Source organism: Pecten maximus, chromosome 15 (assembly GCF_902652985.1).
Source record: "Pecten maximus chromosome 15, xPecMax1.1, whole genome shotgun sequence".
NCBI classification, from domain to species: domain Eukaryota; kingdom Metazoa; phylum Mollusca; class Bivalvia; order Pectinida; family Pectinidae; genus Pecten; species Pecten maximus.
This window is the reverse complement of record NC_047029.1, coordinates 24,054,806-24,077,525: the sequence shown is the minus strand read 5'-3', so window position 1 is coordinate 24,077,525 and position 22,720 is coordinate 24,054,806. Positions and strand designations below refer to the sequence as shown.

The window sequence follows — 22,720 nt, the reverse complement described above, 5'->3', positions numbered from 1 at the left end:
AGTATCAATAATATGTTTGTACAAATAACATCTTGAAGATACAGTACATGAAACACACTGTGTATTTTTTACACAGAAACATTGGTCCGTACTTTATGCATTTCGAAAGACACAATGCTTTCGGTCTGAACTAGGGTCTGCCGACAGCAGCCATGCCCCTTTGTTTTCACTTGCTTTAAGCAAATAGGCATCTTCTCTCTGGTTTAACTATATTCGTTTAGAAATGAAACGGGGAAAACAAGACGTTTTTATTAAAATTCGCAAAATTGTATCCGACCGATTACATATAATCGATACTCCAAAGGTCCAACTCCAAAGAATTATCAACAAATCGGCGTATTATGTTATAATATTCCTTACTTCCCTCCTGGTTTATAAAACATGCAGTTTCGAAAGCAAGATAGCTATTTCCGTAAGAAAACAAGTGAAACAGTAAATTGTCCATATCGCTTTGACGCTTGATGGTGGATGTAAACATACCGGGGCATGAGGAAGCAGACAAATTTGACAGCCCAATGACAAATTACCCTGGCAACCACGCCCCCTTTCATCGCTAAATCTCCATCAACGAGTTACCGGAGCTTGTTCTAGCCGTCATTTTCATTACAAGCAATTATCAAAGGGGCTTCGCGAAAATGTAATGTCAAATGTACAAGTAGCTCTGATGTTGTCAGGAAATTGCCATTCTAACTAGTTGTAATTTTGCATTGTTCCGGCGTGACTGTTGGGTACTTTTGTAGATGTACAGTCACAATTGTGGCATAGATTACCCCGTCCGTTAGTGTTGGAGAGTGGGAGGGAACAAGAGGGGGAATCGTTTCCAGGTTCAGGGTCTGACACACTGAAGACTAACCTGTTGTACTCAAGCATAAGAGGAGGGCAGATGGAATGGTGATTTAGAGATCTACACACAAGTCGCTTTATGAGGGACGTACGTTGATTTCAGAAGTTTTCCTCAATTTCTTTACCATATTCTTAAATCGTAAATTTCATAACATTGTGTCGTTGAGAAAGAGCACAACAGAAGTTTTATAAATGAGAAAGGCTATGAAAGTATCCAGTCAGTACTGTAGTAGCAATAAGCAAAAAAGTGAAAACGAGGACAGCATTCATTACTCAGACGGCAGTGACAGCATAGGATCGACAGAGGAGTGTATTACAACCGGAAAAGGGAACAAGAAGTCTACTAATAAAAAGTGTCGGATCGTAACTCCGGACGACGGGGAGTTGGATCTAAACCAAACCGATTTTTTATTCGAATCCCAACCGAAACAAAGGCTGGCGGCCAATGCACGGGAGCGGGATCGAACCCATAGCGTCAACACGGCTTTCGTGACGCTTCGGACTTTGATCCCGACGGAACCTGCTGACCGGAAGTTGTCCAAAATTGAAACTTTGAGATTAGCGACGAGCTACATCGCTCACCTGAACACTGTATTAATGGTGGGGTCTGAGTGTATTGACCAACCTTGTGTAAAACACCAAGCGATGTTACGTGGGGGACTGGACAATATACCTAAACCCGTATGTACTTTCTGTCTCAGCGCGTCCAGGACTCGAACGGTAAGTACCCGGATGATCTCATCTTAAGAATACCCAAAACTACAAAAGGCACTATAGTGATGTTTGATGGTTTCCGGTATTAAATGCAAAGGTAGTGTATTTAGATGAAAAGATTAATGCAATTACCAATTTATTTATTTATTTATTTATTTCAACATTTATTCAGAAAACACTTTGTAATACAAAGAAATATTACAAGCTTTAAATCTACTATTTCCCAATAATTCAATAAAATTCAATTTCATTTAATTTACCAGTATTAATTATAGAGGAAAATAATCTAAAACAGTGTGTTTAGAAATAAAAGATTTACATTTGATTAGAAAATGCCTCGTATGCTAAAACTCTTCGTTTCCAAATTATCCTGAACATCATAGCACGAATGCTGAATACGGATTTTCTCCAAAAATTCTTTGTTTTTAATTTGACAAAAATTAAGTAGTAAAAGAGGTATATAATGGATATTTTGAAATCTTGCAGTCTTCCGTTTACAACAAGAAAAGTTTTAGCCGAATAATACGCAGCGTCATGAATGTAGAAAATTGGTCGGGATTCTTCAGAAGTTGGACAAGAGCTGTCCGCTTTCGTTGATATTGTTACCTGAGTTTTTTGTTATTAGATTATTCAGTTCCAATAATAGACATAACTTTCGTTATAGTTTAAACTGTACTTTATTTAATCCATAGACATTACATACAAAAATACAAAAATATCAGTTCAGGATTTGCAAAATGATCTGGAAACAAGCTTAAAACTTATATCAATCCATCTCCCTCAGAAGTTTAACATAACTTTATCTGGTATAGCGGTCAAGTCAAAACACTGCTTAATCGTTTTACAATTATAGATAGTTATATAATTGAAATGTATTAAAACCTACGATGTGCATTCAAGGAATGAAATGTCCGTTAAGGAACATTGTTGGAACATATACACCGAAAATTAGTTTCGTTTTTACATATACAACTATGCATACCATTACAACAGTTTTAGAAGACAATTACAATTTTTACTTCATGAACATTACCTGATATTTAAGATATATACCAAATATTTGCTGAAGCTGTTGAATTTAAAACATATAATTAGATAATTTCTTTTAAATCGGTTATCGAAATTATATCATATTGGGTGACAGAAAGCTATATAATATTCAAACATAATTATCAGGGAAAATATAAGTTTCACAAAAAAAATCAAAATAATTTTGCTAAAATATCTTAAATCATATATATGTATCATAGTTGAGGGTTCATTTTTCTTGCAATGGGCTGTAAGGCCCCCGGAATCAACTTGAATTGAATTAGATTTAATTAAAAATACACACTCTTTTCACTGACAAATGTTTTGTGTACATGCATAATAATATACATGAAAATAAATAAACAACAATTTAAGATCGATACAGAATGTATTACGAGCTTGAAATGTATCTGGTTTATGTTACCTATATCTACAAACAGGAATTAGTTTTATTTATTTTAGCTTAAAAACACCATTTATTTATTTTAGTTTAAATCATAAAAGCATATGCTATTATTTGTAAGCAGGGAGCGTTTGTATATTTTTTTATTGTATACAAATAATGAATTTCCTTTTTTTTATCTATCAAAAGTCTCATTACAAAAATATTATAAGGCATTAGCATATTATATTAACCAAAGGGTGATTTTGTATAATTTTATAAATCTACCTTACATGTTTTTATAACACGACCGCTACATTACTACAACTGATAAATATTGTGAATTTTCGTGTGTATCCAAAATATCATACACAAATGGCCCTTATTATGTATTTGACTTACAAATACGAGACAATTTCTCGGCCCACTGACAAATAAGTCTCAGTATACCGTTCCATTTAATGATCATACGGGATATTTAATTTGGTGGAATATTTATAGATAATTACTTTGGTCGTAAACCAACCAACCGCGTAGAATTCATTTTCTCCAACTGCTGAAGTCTGCAGCTGCAACATTCATGACCGTTCACTGTCCCTCGGGATTTTCTATTGACCCATATCGTAAACAACAGAGATGTCCCTGAGGAATCTGTTTAATTTCCCACGTGCTAATTACTGAGATCTGATGAGGGGTCAACTGGAAGACAAGGGATAAATGGCCTTATATTTGTTTTCAATAAAGTCGGTAGGGTATAATTATATGGTATAAGGAAAGTAATAGGGATAATTCATTTTTATAATGAATAAATGGAATAATCGCCGTACTTAACTGTGATACTGAAAAAAATGTTGATATTCAAATATCACTTCAAATGATAGCTTTGACCCTAATGATCGACCTTTAATTGTTTTCCACAAGTAAAGGGATATGTGTCAAGAAATTCCATATCTTAAATGTCATTTAATTATGACGATATTCGGAAAAAAAATGTTGAAAGATATCTTACTGTTTTGACCAGGGTATGTAGATAGTTTACAATTTGTATTTCTTTCTAAAACGACACGTGTCAATTTAATATGAAATGATATACATTGTTGTGTAGGTGTTGCAGGCTTTACACTGAAATATGCATATTTGGATATATATAGATACATTACAATGCTATTGTTATGAACAATCATCTACATAACTTGTAAACAATACCACGTTGGAAGGAATGAGAGAGACGGATAGGGACGGGAAGAGGAAGCGCGTGCGTGTTGGTATTTACGGGGATACAACGCTTGTTACAGCAAATGTTGGTACCGCTGTATTTAACACCAGACATCATCAATTTCAATTTTAAATGTCAAATGTTTTACAAATGTATACAATTGATTCAGATGTTTCCCGCACAACAAAATTACTTTTGACAGGGAAATGCCAACGTTGAAAACCAGTAATATACTGGATACTCTAACGAAAACGGTACGGGTTACGCGTATCACTCAACAAAATACGTCTTAAATTCATTGTTCTTTTCCACATTTTTTATTTTGTAAACAATAATCTTAATACTATTTTCTAAAATTCCGACATACCTAGCAGATACCAGCTTCCCAGGAAATATATTTATTAACAGATTATGCACTCATATAATACTAAGTTAGAGTATGACGTTTGGAAAGGTTTTCAGAATTACCTTATTGTACTCAAAGAAAACCCTCTACTATGACATGTGTATCATTATATAAAAAAATAATGACGCTATTTGTGTCAGTAATGTATTGTTATATGTAAAGATGAACCTCTTGTGTCAATATAAAACTTTCTACTTTATAAAAAGCATAATCGTACTTTGATTTGTATTTTTTTATCCTCACACGTTCCGTATATATGTCAGTCAGTTTCAGTACAAAAAAAACACATTTTAATGTGATGTGCATGATGCTATTTATAGATGTTTCTGTAAATGACCCAAATCTGTATGTCTCCTTGTGCCTAGTACTTCCGTTGATTGATTAAGTTGATCCTATGACTATGTAACGTATTGTTTACGAAAAACTTTTATTCTTTAAAAACTTAGTGAAATGCACCATAAACTTGACTACATTAGTTCCATGTTTGTGAAACAATTTACATTGTGATTTACTTTAATGTTTTATACCATGCCTATCTATAATATAACCACAAACGTTAATTTTAAGATATAAAAATATGTTCGTTCAGTTGGTATCCAAAGTCGGTATCATTCAGAAGGACTCCCCGTCCAACACGCTGTAGTTCTGTGAAATCTTCTCTTTAGATCTAAGGCGGTTTTAAATGTTCTGATTTGTTTAATACTTTCTTTTATTGGAAGGAATATAGAGAATAAAAAGAAACTGTTCAAGATTTTATAATGAAAAACACATACATGTACATGTATGTAAAACACATATTTCATTTATACAATAATAATTAATTTTGATAAACTATAGAAAAACTATCTAGCATTTCATTTAGAGATTAGACGTTTGAAAAACTAAGTTACATTTCGTTTACTGATACGATGAATTTATGATTTTTATGATACATTGGAATGTGTTTTGAAACGTCCCATGTCTTATTTAAACACTTTGAATAAATACACCCGGTGCGATTTTATTTTTGAAATATTTGTCTAGACTGGCTCCCTGTCATAAGAATATTAAACCTTTAAATACAATAGAGATTTATGATTTTGGTCCATTGATTGTCTGATTCTAACCCAGGTTTCAAACTAGGGGAGATAATCTTGTATTAAAATTTAGCTGGGCAATTCTGTACAACACCTTAGGGGCTGTTGACCAGTCTAGATTTGCCCTGACGTCAGAGTCCGTGTTTTTGTTACTACATACACCGTATCAACTTTGTTTATGTAAATATTTGCCCCAAGTGGCCATCAAACGGCTATTATTGTTTTTATAAACAAACCATCTTTGCTTCATCCTAAGTGTTCAAACATACATGTTTACATTAATTGACAAACAACAACAGCATACACGTAACAATATAAACTGGTAGCGACCCTTTGAACAAATTCAACTTCACAAAGGGATTATAACCCTAATTAATAAACCTTTATCCCATAGCAAAATTAACCCCAAGAAAAAAAATTAACAAAGGAATCTTAACCCCAATTAACAAACTTAACCTCAAATAGAAGAATTAACCTCAAAGAACAATTTTAACTTTATTTAACAAACTTAATCTTAAGAGCAAACTAAACCACACATGGAACACGTAATCCAATAAACAAAGTAAACCTCACAAAATAAGCTTAACCTCAATTAACAAATTAACCTAATTCAAAACCTCAAATGGTTAGTCAAACTTCTTGAAAATAACTTAATGTCATATTCCAAACTTAAACCTCAATTTAAAAACTTAAGTTCCGTTACCAAAATTAATTCAAAACCTCAGATTTGCGTAACTTACTTAATCTTAAATGTGTACCAACCTTAACATCGGTTAACAAATGTAGCAGCAACTACATATATCAACTTTATTAACAAACTTAAGGTTATATATGATTTGACCTTACAGAAAAGACAAGTTCAAAGCTCGAATATCGTTCGATTTAAACATTAAGTATTCCATGCAAAGTTAAAAAGGAAACAAACATTCACAAGCGTTTCACACATTATATCTCAAGTAAATTGTCATATTGTACAGCCATCGAATATATATTCTATTTAATCATTTGAATTTTAAATGTATCCGTAATGCTATTTCCAGATAATATGTACAATTTAAAAAATCAAAAGCGTGTTAGGATAAAAGTGTGTTTAAATTTGAAGCATAGCCACTAACCACAAATTCTCACCACTACTCCGGTATGAGAAACAAACCCACATAAAAACAAACGCTAAGGTCGTTTTCACTGACCATTAAGGGGTCATGACCCTAAATACCTCCATGGTCATTAGGAGGAACTGGACATCGACTATGATGTTTATTTAGTTCTGGGCGAGGGCTAAAGTTGATGAGTATGACGGCTGAACTGAAATGGCCCCGGACATTACCCTACGTGTCCACAACACAAGTCAGGTCAAACCATAAAAGTAAATTCTGTTTCTAATTTTCTGGGTCGTGAGTTGATTTTTTTTTCTGTATATAATTGAAATCAGAGCCCCAATTTAGCAATGTAAAAACGTTGAGCTGATATTAATTCCAATAATGTATTTGTTCTGTCATTCAAAACTTACTATTGCTTTTCATGTTCAAATGTATTTCCGACGAGAACTTCTGAAGTTTCACTTTCCACATTATTTTACCTTTTACATACATCTTATCAAAAATAATATTCCTCTTCGTTAAATGTTTAAGAAATAAAGTGTAGAATGATAGGTTACACCTATCTTATATAAAAGAAAAACCAATCGGACTTCCGTGTGTCGACCAGAATGTACATCGTGACGTCACAATGCCCTTACATCATCATCACAATTAACTGTATGGATGAGGCCAATCACAAAATAGCAAGTAAATTTACAATATAACACAATACAATACGGCATCTAAGTAATTAACCCATTGTCATTTTGATAATCGCATGTCGTTACATTATTAGATTTATTAGGGTATCATATGGTGATCAGTTTTTCCGGAATCCGTCGTACTTTATCGCCGGTTCCGTATAATATACAACCCTCTGATACATCCAATCGACAGGGCTGGCGGGTCCTATCTAATTTACCAATTACTTGGGGCTTTCAGATAAAATCTTTCTGTCATTCATTGCATAGCAAACACCGTCTGAGTCCTTGACATACGCATGAAGCAGTTGTATTTTTAAAGATAGTGATAAAAACTCCACACCTTTCATCAAAAGAAACTCGCTCGAAAAGACGCTATCAATACAACAAACCTATGGCAAGCAGCCGCTCAAAGAGTAAAATGAAACATTTTGTATCAGAAAGTCGACATAAATCAACTCTCTATTCGGTTTTTGACATAAATAGCCATTTATATTCTAGTACCGTTACCAAAACGAATATTTCCAGTTGTTTGTTCGGATTCTTTCTTCTAATTTCATACACATTACAAAAGGTTTAGAATGACAAATAGCCATATCCGGTTACTCTCCATCTGTTCCGAATGACAGTTTGACATATCTTTGGCACCATTAGACGCAGCTCGAGTTCCGAGATTGGATGAACCTTAGTTAATCCGATATAGTGTAAGAAAACAGATCATGTTACTTCCTGTTTCCCATGATGCATTTGTCTTCTCTAGACACACATTACACGGACTCGCCAGAGTAAACATCTTAATGATTCAGATTTCAAAATGCTTGATAAATGTAGTTTTAATTCATCATTGGAACACAAACTTTGAGACTGAAACCTCGATAAGCCTTGTTTTAAAAGCTGATATAATTGGACTTGAGAATTTGTGTGAGCAGAGAATTGTTTTGCAGCTCGGTTTTGTGGTTGAGATACCATTGAATCTGACATAAGTAAACAACACAAATGTCAGACAAGCGTGTACTGTCTGTCTTCCAGACAAAGGATAATTCAATAAAACTGTTTCTGGGATATCTTATTTGGGAAGTTCTAGTAGTTTTTAAACAAGGGTACTATTTAGTTTTTAATTTTCGCAGGGAATCTAATTTTGCTATATTGGCGGTCATTAAATATAGCGCGAAAAGAAGTACCCACGAAATAGGTCCGAAAGGGACAACTGCGAAATATTAGCCCCGCGTGACTTAACAACTGTACAGTATGATTCGATTGTTTCGTCAATGTTATCGTCTGTAGACTATCTAGAAATCTAGACACATCATATCTCTGGGTTTTTTTTATTTTCTGATTTTGTACATTATCACACAAGATACCCACTATTTCAAGACGAACCAGTAACTTGTCTAGATATACACTATCGTAAACAGAACAGCAACAAATGAAGTTATTGCAGTATATATATATATATATATATATACTTGATATGACACGGAACACATTCATTTTCGTAAATAGGATTTTATCATCTGAGTAATGAAAATTCCTTCTACGACTCGTCATTGATGTCAGAATTCAACAGATGTAAAATCTGAATGGGAAATCGAGGAAACAAAAACATGTCTTAGCAAAAGTCATCCAAATGAATATCATTTAAAACATGAATTTAGGAAAAAAAGAGTATATGCTGGATATTGAATAATGATTTAAACAACTAAGTTTGTTCTCTAGGACTAGTCAGTGATTCTGGGGAGTAAATGGTCGTCATACGGACGAGAGGGTTGAAACACCAAATCGACCAAAACAATGTTTAAAGCGCGAAGGTTAACTTTGCACAGCAGCGTTTTATCCTGAACCAGTTCCTTTAGTGATAAGTCTTAATTTTACCAACAATTTGAATATTTCTTATGTTGTTCTAAATATTTTGCTTCAAATCTACTTTTCTCTGTCGTTTTTGCACCTTCTTATTGTTGAATAGAAAGAACACGCAAGTTATCTCAATTCATTGTCGCAAAAAAACGTCGGCGCAATAAAACAAATCAAGCTGCAAAGACCTGAACTTTGAAGAAATCAGAATAAATAAAATTGCGTGAAAAGATTTTCAAGTGTTATGCTGTAAATCAAATGCGCTGTAAATATATTCATCAGCATTCGTTTTTGAATCATTTTGAATAATTAGCTCGTATCTTGTCTGAACATAGCAGGTTTTCTTTTCTTGTAACATGATACAAATCGTCGTCGCCGTTCTGTACCTTGGTGAGCCAACGGTATCGGCTAGGTACCTAACGGTAATAATGGTATATGGTTTATAAATTACATTACTTCAAATTGGATTTCACACCAAAAGATGACCTCTATTACAAATATATGATTCATTTTTATTTATCAAAAAAACATTAATTGACAAAGGGTTCAACATGTTTTGCTGAAAATATTAGAATGTATTGTTCTGGTTTCTAAATCAATTTGAATAGTACGCTGAAGTGATACATTTGAAAACGTGATCATTTGAAAAAGTCTTCGTCAATTTGTCAATTGCTTATATTCAAACATTATATAAGATATACACTGTATACAGAAAATAAATCGACGATTTTTATAGTTTGTACCGTCGCTATTACTTTTCCTGCAATATACAAGGGTATGTTGTGTTTTATTTTGCATTCTACCATGTTTGCTTTGCAACGGCAGTTTTGATTGGTTTAAAACCATGTATTATTTTCCAATAATACACGCTCGTGCCAATAATACACGCTCGTGAGTCACGGCTGTTACAACTTTATATATCTAATATTCACTTATTTCTTATAAGGTTAAAATAGCCGAGTGGGCTAATAGGTTAGTCTTTCATTAATTTTTTATCACGACGCGAGTTCGAATCCTACGGAGGCCCCCCTTTTTTTCTTTTCTTTATCCCCTTTTTTTTAATTTTCATATTCAACGCCATATTATATATGCTCTTGATCGTAGTACTGTAGTGCCTGTAAAGAAATGTATATTTCATCAACAAATAATGCAATACTCAAGAAATAAATTACAAGGTTTTCCCGGGGTTTCTTTGCTGTTTTTCTATTAGAAAGAGGTCGATCTCAGAACTAAACAGTACATGGTAGAATAGAAATAATCAACTTTGACTCGTGTGTTGTTGCAGGATATACAACTCGGACTCGGATATTTTGAAATTTTAATTAATAACTCAGGCCTTCGGCCTTCGTTATTAATTTAATTGCAAAATATCCTCGTCCTCGTTGTATATCCTGCAACAATACACGAGTCATCGTTAATTATTTCTTAAATATCCAATTTATATTTTAATTACATGATATTAATTAACATTAATTGAAGCAATCATTGAGAGAGGAACCTTGACGCATTTCAGCATTATAGCATTTTATTTACACTTTAAAAATAATCACTGCTCCCTCTCTCATCAAATATGCCTGGTACATTTCACTGTAGGAAACATTTCCTGGTATATTTTTAAGCTTGATTTATGTATGAATTAGTTTCACGCAACGCGATATCGAACTATATTTATTCAAATAAATCTTGCTCACAATGGTTATGTTCAAACACTGCGTACATCAAGTAGATCATGTCTTTGGGTAAGATATTTTACTTTTTGTTCTTGTGCGTTTTTCGTCAAAATATGTGGTATTGTTTTTATTATTTTTAATCTGGATAAGGAGAGTATATTTTATGGAATTCATTAAACTTCTTAATTAATACACACATCCTTACATACACTTTGTACCTTGACATGCAGTTGCTGACCCATTTTTGTTTTCCTAACTTCCCCTCTTAGATTTCCACACTTTAGACCCTTAGCATCACTAAATAGTCCCACAGTGATTAGCCGTTGTACATGTATGATGTAGTTTTATACTCACTGAATGTATCTGTCCATTTCTCTCGATTGCTCTTGCGTCTTCTGTACAATCCCTCACGTGAGTTGTTGTTAAATATTCGTATTTATTCCCATTGAGAAATGGTCACTTGTTGGCTGTGGATTACCAGATCAGCCATTTATGTTTCGAGAGATGCAGGTTGATGATAACCATGATACAGTTTTACTGACGACATCATGATCTCCTTTGAAATATCATTTGTCCTTATGCCATCTAAAGTCAAACATGTGCCTGTTGGTATGCCTTGTGGTCCCATTGTCACCACGCGAGCGTCAAGTGACCTGGAATAATATACATATAAATGCCATATACACTTCTGTTATGAAGAAAATAAATGTTTTCAGAAGATCGAGGTTTTGCTAAATCGAAATAGACTTTTAAAAATTTGCAGAAAATAACAGTGATTATCGAGTTCCTCCTTTTGGGCTTTATCTAACAAATATCCCGTTTATACCTTCCACTAGTCGTAGCTGGAACTTGTTAGATCTATCTGGACGATCGTTGCCTTTCCTTTGTTTGTTTTTAGACTCAAATATAAAACCATCTCCACCTAGTTATTACAGTTATGGTGAAAGAAAGTTAAACATTTCACATACTAGATTGAGGCACACATGTAGTGTTCTCAACTATGATCTTTATCGAGTAAATCTGATGATCCGTTTTGCACCTGTCGATATCCTTGCGAAAATAGCTTTCACTTTTTCTTTGAATGCAAATTGTATAAATTGGAACGATTAAATATGTTTCAAAGTTTAAATGCCTGAGGTTTGTTTTTGGATTTAGAACAATTCTTGTTTGGAAGTTCAGATCTTTCTGTAGCCCTAAACTCTCTTGTGTTCCGACATGTGCAAAACAACATCAAATCCAACAAGATATTTTGATATGTATTTTTTTACTCTTTCAGGCAAACCTGTGTCTATGTTAAATATTCTATTTCTTCTTTATGTTCATGCCTATATCAATGTTTTCATGTAATATAATTGTATGATGAAAGAGCGCGTCCATAAGTTGAAAAAAACGTGTCCTAACCTTTTTCTCTATTTGGCAGTAAAATATGTTTAAAGTCAAAGTGTTACCACTCAATTGTTTTCATCTTGAGAATGTGACGTAACCTGAATTTACCTAGATTCGTATGGCGGGTGTCGTCGATGAAGCAGAAGACGCTTAACCAACCTAAACACCTGGTCCTATTCTCCTTACACTTTCTGAAGTGTCTCCATGCAAACCTCTATTTTTGTACATATTTTGCCTTTCTTTTGTCGATTTTTAGTTAGACTTATGTTGTAGTAATTATGTCGGTATTATTTTGTATTTCGTCTTTGTTTACTTCCTGGACACAATCATAAACACATAAAAAGAAACCATTTCAGAGATTAAGATGACGACCATGTTGAAACAATCTACAATTCCAATAGTACTTTATCAAATAACACTAACTGATATGTAGCCAAATGAACCGTATAACGAGAAGTCATTTGTTTGTTTTGAAGGATTGGTGCGATCTGATAACGATAGAAAGGGATTAAGCCAACGGTTTATATAGATCGAATTTCATTTGAAAACTTGAACATAGATCTGTTTTACATTCTGTGGTTACAATAACAAAATGAAATGTTTTCTTGGTTGTTTGAGTAGGGTCAGACAATATACATATGGTGTTGATATAATCTGCATTGATCGCCTCCAGTTTCATTTTAACAGACCAAAGATAGCTCTGATAAACAATGATATATGCCCGTAAACATAAACTACAAGAGAACGACAATGCACTTTTAATCCCTGCAAATCGCACGATAAACCCACTTTTCAATTTGATTGTTTGCCACAGGTGATGAATATCTAACATTTATAAAACGAGAAAAAATATAACTGTTTTAAGATAAGTGGGTGAGAATTGGCAATGAGAGCTTGTCAATCTCTTTTTATCTCGTTTCCATGACAACGCCGTGCACACAGTTGTGTGGACGAACATCGTGTTCTTTCGGGTAAGTCATTAATTTTCGTTTCAGCTGTTGAAACAACTGTATCTTTACGCCCTTCCAAGCGTTAGAGAGTTCATGCTCAGCGTCACGCCTGACTGCCAGTGTTCCACATGTGTGCACTTTGATAGAAACAGTCTGACGAGCATCTATGTCATAGCTATGATTTATTAATTTGAGAAATGGGAACAACGTAAAGATAGTAAATTGTAACTTTATTACAAAATATGTTACATTTCTGACGTACATGTAAGAGGCAGTGTTTACCATGCTAGTTTGTAAGTTTAAATCTTGATGTATTTTACCAAAAAAAATGAAAAAATAATAATAATAATATTTCGTTCGAGCGCATTAAGTTTATTGTTTTTGTGTCTGTTATATAAAATTGTATTGCATTTTTGCCAGTGAAATATAGAAATATATCAAAGAGATAAAACTTTATCTTTTCACTGCAGCGATGAGCAGTGAAAATATAAAATTTTGCAGTCAACAAATAACATTTTGCAGTGAAAATATAAGTTTTCGTTTTTGACCAATCAGAGCGAACCATTGTATTCACGTATTTGAAACTGGCCGGTTTGTCCAATCGAAGCGAAGATAGATAAATAGGTTATGTTGCTGTATTTCTGAAATATTCAGACTATTTTTTGACAAATTACTCACTTGACGTTAGCTGTTCATGCACACGTTCTCCGATGACAGCAGAAAACGGTTAAATTAGGTTGATCAGTCCTTTCAAAATGGCACCGGCAAAGTTGATGTAAAGCAACGTCACAAAGAGATGACGTCATGAATTACATTATTTTCTTAATATGATTTTGATTTTGTTTTCAGCATATAAAATGCAAATAAAAGAAAATTGAAAGGTTTCCCAATTACTATAACATATATTTCACTCGTATGACATAATATATTGATATTCTGTCATACTCATGAAATATATGGTATATTAAACGAGAAACCATTTAATATCCTCTCTATATTAATCACTCTTGTTGACCCGGGTGGAAATTCGAATGGTCTTACTATGGGAGAAAGCCGGAGTACCGTGAGAAAACCCCCTTCAATGACCTTATTATGATAAATTAAGGGAAACAAACTCAAACCAAACACTCCTGCCTTGAAGAGCCAGTGAAATCAATCATTGATTTATTTACCACACAAAAAAAAATATAATAATTCAATCATATATATTGGAATTGTCGGTGTGTATTTCATTTCTTTAAAACACAGAAGAAAGGTTTCTTCTTTTGTATATTGAACGAGGTTATAGCCGAGGGCAAAGCTCTTCCGAGAGAATATCCCTATATCCTGAAATATCTTATCCTATCGATACGGAACGATTTTTAAGATATTTCGTTAGCAACGTCGCAAACCATGTTATCGACATCGCTAATTTACTCTCTCATAAACGTTCAACGTGAATCTTCAATTGATAAAATATCTGAGGACTTCAGATCAAGCACTTGTTTTTTTTATAACAAGGGGATCAGAATACTTTGCAATTATACTTAACACGAGGTGGATAGTGTATAATATATATATACCAAAATGTAACAAAGGCATTTCCATGTCCTTTATCTGAAAATGTAACAAAGGCATTTCCATATCTTTTTAACCTAAAATGTAAAAAGGGCATTTCCATACATCTTCTTCAAATTCATATTTTGTTCTCGTCTAATAAAATTTTAGTGTGAACTGGGTTTCGGTTTTCATAAATATTGACAACATCGATTGGATATGCTCTCATGAGGACACTACTGCGTTTTATATATCAGCTGCCCACCTCGATCCTTACTCACAAATGATGAAACAGGGACCACTTACCACTCTTCAATTTCTCCATTGTGATTTCCAACCTCTAGACGCTTTCCTAACCTACACTATTTGTATGTCACATGAATTGGATGTTAAAAGGATTTGAAACCATATGAAAAATCTGCTGTCATCGTTATCTTGACTGTCTTATCCGATTTTAGGATTGACATGATGCCTGACAGCTCCGATTCATTTTGAGAATGTTACATTGACTGGATTTTATCTAGATTTACAATGGCGGCAATGGAGAAGAAAAAAACGCTGAGCCTTCCCGAACACCTGGTCCCATCAACTCTTTCTGTTTTATTGATCTCGATGTCGGTTTTTCTCTTGTTAACATTTTTCATAGTTGGCTCTTTTTATCTAGTTTTAGTTGAAATTATAGAAATATCAGTATCAGCATTGTAAATTTAAACATTTACTTATCCTTAAACAGGATATCAAATTAACAAATATAAGTACATTATAAATGTTATGCTGGCCTAGACTTATTATATATTTAACTACATTATATATAAGAACACACTGGGTTTTATTTGGATAAGGTATGTATCAGGTTTTGTTGAAATTTCTACAACATATTTCGACATGTAGAAGTCTTTGTATATAGCATTTTTTAAATGTTTCTTTATTCTTTGTCACTATACTTTGTATCAAAAGAAAATAAGGACATTTTGCCAAAGATATATAATATATGTGTAGACACCGTATATTTAATTTCAAATGCTTCACATTTCTGACATATCAAGTATCAATTGATGCACAACACTTGTCAATTTCAAATAAACAACATCCACAACTCCGAATAAATCTCCTAATTACGGGGAATTACGAAGTACATGTACCCTATCAAGTTAGACACACTTTATAATAATTAGCTGTAGCTGTTTAAAGTTGTAATAACAGCATAATAATTAATATCGCACATCGAAAGCATAGAATCGGAAATGCATTATGTCTTGAACACAAATGCATTCATTCCTCAAATGACTGAACAGCTGTTTGCTGTTAAAGTACTTATGAACTGGGAAACGGAAAGCAAGCTTGACAATTTCCGCAAAATGACTTCACCACGTGCGCTTTGTTAAGCGTTTAAACTCATATCTACACAGTATATATTTGTGTTTTCGCTGTTATAGGCTGTTCAAAATCGCACGAATCTGACTGTGAATTAGATAGTTGCTTTGCTATCATGGTTATAATTTATTTGATAAATGAAGCTACTGGTAGCACACTAAGAATAACTTCCAGTATTTGTTATGATAAATTTGGTAGTATAATATTTGTCTTCATTCTCATAAATCTGAAATTCTTGTCGTATTTTTTTTCATTTTTTTTATTTTTTAAATTTATATCAATCGCCTTTGTTGGCTTGGATGGAAGCACATGAGGGGTCTTATTGTGTGTAGAAACCGGTGTACCCGGAGAGAAAAATCACGTGGTGACCACATACGGCTCTGTCATGTAAACTGGAGATTCCAAAAACTTGTTCATTTCTCGTTTAGTCCAGTATCATCTATCAGAGATATGATTTAGTTTGTTTTTGTATCTTTAGTTTAAACTTCATTTTATTATTATCAATTGAAATTGTACATACATGATTACAACATGAAGGATTCAGAAACAAGTACTTGGTACTTATGTAAATCCGTCTCCTTGTGTTTATAGATAGCTAATGAAACAGTGCTGACAATTTCATATGTGTAGGGAAAAGAAAAAGAAAGGGTGAAAGGGTTTTCGAAAGGGATGATAATGGGGGTATTTCATTTACAATGTATGACTATAGAACCATCAGGGCTGCACCTGTTGTGGTTAATAGTACGTATACAAACTATACTGCAGATACAACTCTAAATAGATATCACAGATCATAGATAAAGGATAGTTAGATTTTAAAAGCGCTTAGATTAACTGATAAAGTTTTGGACACAATCAAAAACAGTTCCATTGTACTGTACTGGCATGTCTAGACTACCACATAGTAAGGTATTGATAATATAATTAGGAGGAAGGCTCCTAAAACATTGAATTATTAGCTGCTGGTAGTTGGGACATGGAACTTGTATCGAGTATAATGCAGTCTGCGGACCTTGTAAGAGTAGTTAGAAAGCTGAGAGCGTTTCTGTTTCCTACACAAAGTACCAACTGACATAGTTCGTAAACATCTCATCCAACCAATTATTTTCATATGTAAATATATATTATATATACTGAATGCTGATAGAACCACTGTTATGATGAGAATGTTAACCACTCACGTTAATACAGTGGGGAATACAAGCAGTAAAGGAATTACCATTGAAGAAAAATAAAACATGAAAATTTCCCAATTGGTCAACGATACAGCTTTACTTTTAAAATTAAATAACTAGAATTGCAAAAGTGTCGAATCTATGGGAATGTGGTTAGGCAAAATCAAGCATAGAAAAGCAACTTAGAAGTAAAGATGTCAAGAGACAACGTAAAGTCGTTATAAGTAACGTTTTGAGTTAGAAACGGCAACGTGGAGCAACTGGGGAAAGTTTAAGATACATTTACCTACCTTATAAATCAGTAGGAAAAAGGAATCTAACACAAACAGATATAATTAATATCATTAACAAGTTAATTATACCTAAAATAATATAACAATTATCAGTATAATATTATTTTAGCGTCGTGAATTGTTTGTATTTATTTTATTTTCAACTTTGACATAATATCCCGCTTATTGTCAATACTTACCAGATATTGTTTACTATAATGTTAGTTTTAAACTGTTGGAGGCTATATTTGGCTATATTTGACATGAGCGATCAATGTTTAAATTGTTCTGTGTTGATCTTTTATTGAATACATGGTTTAACACTATTATAACAGTATTCTTATATTGAATGTTTGATTGAATAAATATTCCACAATGAAGAACTGTAGATAATTCATTTTACTCTGATCCTATTGCCTTAACATGATTGACATGTAACACACGCATATGCGTGCCTTCAGTGAACGAAATAAATATTGAAATATTGAAATCTTAGTTTTAAGTTACCAAACACTTATCCTTGTGTTTGTGAACTTAAATGTCTTACAGCCAAGGGACAAGGAATATATTTATCTTTCTTAAAAAAAGTGCTTCATTTTTTGCAATACAAACGAGATATTTTCACTTTTAGGACATTTTATCGGTTATTATGAGTTGTATATTCAAATATTATGAAAGGGTCGATGGATAGTTTTATTACCCTGAGAAAAAACATCGACAAAGAAAAATATTTGTTGAAAAAATGTTTATGACTATCAAGTGATGGTCTCTGATGTTTTACGAACGGCTAGTCAGGTCATACAGAGGTTTAGTTAAGATGAGATTGGTGATTGTTTTGATAAAACATTTCTTTGTTGAATATTTCATATCTAAATTGCATATTATAGTGCTCTTGAAGCAATTTGTATTGCACTATTTTGAACAACCCTGATTGTTCGTTAAGTTGCCTCTTGTATGCCCTGTGTGATAATACATCGCGTAAATTGGAGATTAACGAAGTCAAATAAAACATAATCTAACGCTACCTTAATAGAAATACAAAGGTACAGTTTTATACAACAGATTATGCACATGTTACACGACAAATGATTTACTCCTAATGTATTTAAGTAAGTAATTAATAAAATTGTATTGCTTTAAAAAAGGGAACGCTTTAATTTTAAAATGCATTAATCTGTACACAACGGAAACTTGATAAATCTATCAACTTTCATATACAATGAATATTTACAGCGTATATTTTATTTTGATTTATATATTTTTTGCACGAACCTTTTTGAAAGATGTATAATTGATTTACAAATTTGTGTCTTTTATAAGAAATATCCCTTCAGTCATCTTAGATATTTTCGACTTGTTTTCTAAATTGTTTATATACTTAACTGTTATACAATACATGTAGTTTCCTCTCCTTTCTCATCTCAATGCACGGCTCTTGAGTCCTCTCATGTTCTGTTTCCAACATATCATGCTGACAACCTCAATATTATCAAGGTCGAATTGTTTCATTGGCAATATCACCTCACCCTCCCCTTTATATTTAAGAAATCCTTCATTCAAGGGGCATTCCTTCGTTCGAACATCACATGCGAAATTTCTGTTTTCGAAATCTATGTCCGAACGATGATTATACGAGTGTATCATATACAAATACCGTATGTCTTTGCGGTAATTAGAAATACTTCGGGTCGAATTAAGAATTTTCACGACATAATACTCGAAGATCTTTGGTTTATCTTGAGGGTAAAACTGCATTATTTATGTAAAGATTATAACTTTTACTACTTGGACAAAATACGTATTTTTCAGTAAGTTTAATTTTGACGACCTCAACTTTATCCAAACGAAAGAATGCCCCTTTAAAAGTCACAGATGTTAACGTGAGATAAAATTAGGAATCGTCATAGAATTTTAAAACTTTAATGAATGTGTACTTATGTAGGTAAAGTATTACCAACATAGAAATACTCCCAGTTAGTTGACATCGAGTGGATGTATGCTTATTTTTTTCAGAATTAAATGCGTAATGTAAATTATCTAAATGTTAATGTCAATCATCATTACTGCCTTTTCAACCAGGCCATAACAGCACTAATACATTAGTTGTATGGTTCTAGTACCATAGTAACCGGTATAAACTTCGTCACTTTTGATTTATTGTATTCTATTACTTATTCTCTAATAAATATTGTTTAAACTGAACTAACTAAACTTCGCCATCGCACTGTTATTGCTTTCAAAGCCTCCGATTGGTCGTGTCTGACCTCCAACAGTTCTGATCGGGTAACCTCTGACATTTGACCACGGACTACTTTTACTACTTTCGCCTTCAGATAGTCTTGTTATTGTTATCGGTTTCCATATTACAGTGTATATATCACTTACTGAACAGAAATGACATACATTAAGCTTACCCATGATACATTTTATCGTACCCCCACGCAATATCATTTTAAGAAATTAAGTCCTTTTGTTATTTACAATCTATGGAAATTGTATATTATTTTGTGAATATTGCTATTGCCTGATGCCTCACATAGTCTTTTGATATTTCTACACCATTTTCTAGATTTTGACATTTTCCGACCTGGTTATCAACGTTTTAGGTCTTTACAATAACTGACGAGTCCTTGAAGATCAAAACAATTGTATTATTGTTCAATTGTTCTAACGCTCAATTTTTATTGAAAGATGCTGAATTATATATAATTATGTATTTATATATACAATCCTTTTTTAGCATAGGGACATTTGCTTCGCAATAAGGTTGTGAGTAGTAGTGAATAAATAGTGTTATAATCTGTATTTTCCAGATGAAACCCGAGAGTTGTATGTACAAAGATGTCCGACCTGGGATGCAAGTCCGGAGATGACGATGTGAAACCCAACGGACATTCAATGAATACAATAATATGCAAACCGAACCATGATCCGGGTTTTTCGGTTACGGACATCATAAACAACGACATCGACAAGATTTGAGCAAGTCTTTGATCTACTTTAGTATGTTAATATTTAACTCGGCAAAACTTAAAATCTCTCTCATTCTCACTATAGTTATCGGGATCAACTAAAGATAGGAATATTTATAATAAAGATAATATAAAGATCACGTTCTTTATTAGTCACTGGCTTTATGACAGAGTAATGCTTAAGAGATATGGAGGATATCTCTCTCAAATTAATATCAGGATTCAACGGGCAATTCTAATAGTCAAACCGTCGGGACCTGGGTAGTATAGATGCATATGTAAGTTCATGATTATGTGTGGGTTTTTTTTTTTTGTTTTTTTTATATGTTTCACTAGTTCAATATGATTTCATTCATTTGCTGAAAGAATATCCACGTAGTTCAATGCAATATACGTACGTGGGACCCAAACCATGTCATACATATATATAATACTCTAGGAGAAATAGATACTATCACTGGTAAAACATTACTGCCGAGATTGATTTAAGATTGTTTTGGTGACAATACGTGCTGTTAGTGAGAAGAGCTACTTGCTCGACAACAGTATGATTTAAAGGATACATCGCAATAACATATTTGACACGGACGAAGAACTTCAATTGTGAGTGCTGAACATACTTCATAACTATGTGCCTGTCTGTATCGCTTTTCCTGGAGAGTCTTTGTGAAAGAAAAAATAATAATTTTAGAAGTTACAGATCATCGATCGGACGATGATTTGTGATGGCGCCATTAAGCATGCGCACTCACCTGTCTGTGTGTCTATAGTAACAACGAGGTGCGTCAAAATCAATGGTTTCGCTGATAAAGTACTTGCAATTTATAAAGTTATAACAGAAATAAATATTCTACGAAAAGTATGACCAGGCAACAGTTATAATAATATATACTTGGTCAAATAGACGCCATTATCGTGTTACTATGTCATTTTTAATTTCACTCATTTGTTGCCTATTGAAGACGACTAAGAAATTCAAGCTTCATTCTGAGAATGATTTTAATTTGGAAAATATTACTACTTCTAATTAATCAAATTTCGAATTCTGACTTGACAATCTTGTGGTCCATGTCATCAATATTGGTGAAAATTGATTTTAAATCCTGCTGGATGTATCATAGCCGACATCACAATGTAGTCTCGTTCAGTCAGACGCTTGATCACTTAGTAATTATGCTCGAATAACATGCACAGACAACAAGAGTTTGGTTGAACGTTTAATATAACTTTCTGGATGAGATTCAATGGATGCTATCTTTAAAATAGCCAGCGACTGAGAACTGTTCTGTGAGCTATCGAAACTTGACTAAGGAAACAGAAGTTTTTGAAAGTACGCAATCACAGTTTGCTATTGCTGTTTGTGTTAAAGATAAACATAATTCTGGATAGTTTACTTGACATACAAAAATAATAAATAGGAAGAGTGTTTCCATCACATACACATTTGTTGTAATTTAATTAATTGTAATGATATGAACCATCTAGTTTATCAATTTATATGTATTACAATAGTTTCACGTACAATGTAATAGCTGTTTTGGGGTGGGTTTTTTTTTCATTATGGAAAGTAAGTTTCTCAGTTATGTTGTAAGGGAAGTAACTCACAGAGCTACATGTATAGATATTAAGACGTAATGATATTGGATTTTTAACTTCATGAAAGTTTGTCTGCTAAAATTTACATTATTGTGTTGAATATTTCATACCATGACAGAGGTTTATTTAAGTAATGACCGATAGAATAAATTGATTGTGAATGAATTTGATGTTTGTGATTTTTTTTTTTTTTTTTTTGAGGTGGAGGGGTCTTATGGCAACGTGCACACTTGTCAACAGGCTAGTTAAACAACGATATCATCAAATGCCTGTACCGAGTAAACTAAATTATACATTGAATTTTCCTCGATCGAATTCGATACAAAGGAAGGGATTAGGAAAAATAACCTTAGCCCCGTAAATCCATTTTACAGGTTTTGTGAAGCAAAGGGAAAGAACTCGTTCAAAAAACACCTCTTCTGAATGATACACGCGCATACAACGAGCGAAGACAATTAATTATTACCATATGGGTAAAATATATAATAGAAG

At 33.1% G+C, this 22,720-nt stretch overlaps 1 protein-coding gene across 1 annotated transcript; it reads left to right on the top strand.

The window, feature by feature from the left end:
- The first annotated feature begins 715 nt into the window (after positions 1–715).
- On the top strand, positions 716–22,393 carry LOC117344352 (basic helix-loop-helix transcription factor scleraxis-like). Its single transcript, XM_033907092.1, has 2 exons — positions 716–1,563; positions 20,474–22,393. Exons 1-2 carry the CDS (start codon positions 1,036–1,038, stop codon positions 20,531–20,533), a joined length of 588 nt encoding a protein of 195 aa, XP_033762983.1. The 5' UTR covers positions 716–1,035; the 3' UTR covers positions 20,534–22,393.
- Positions 22,394–22,720: the final 327 nt, after the last annotated feature.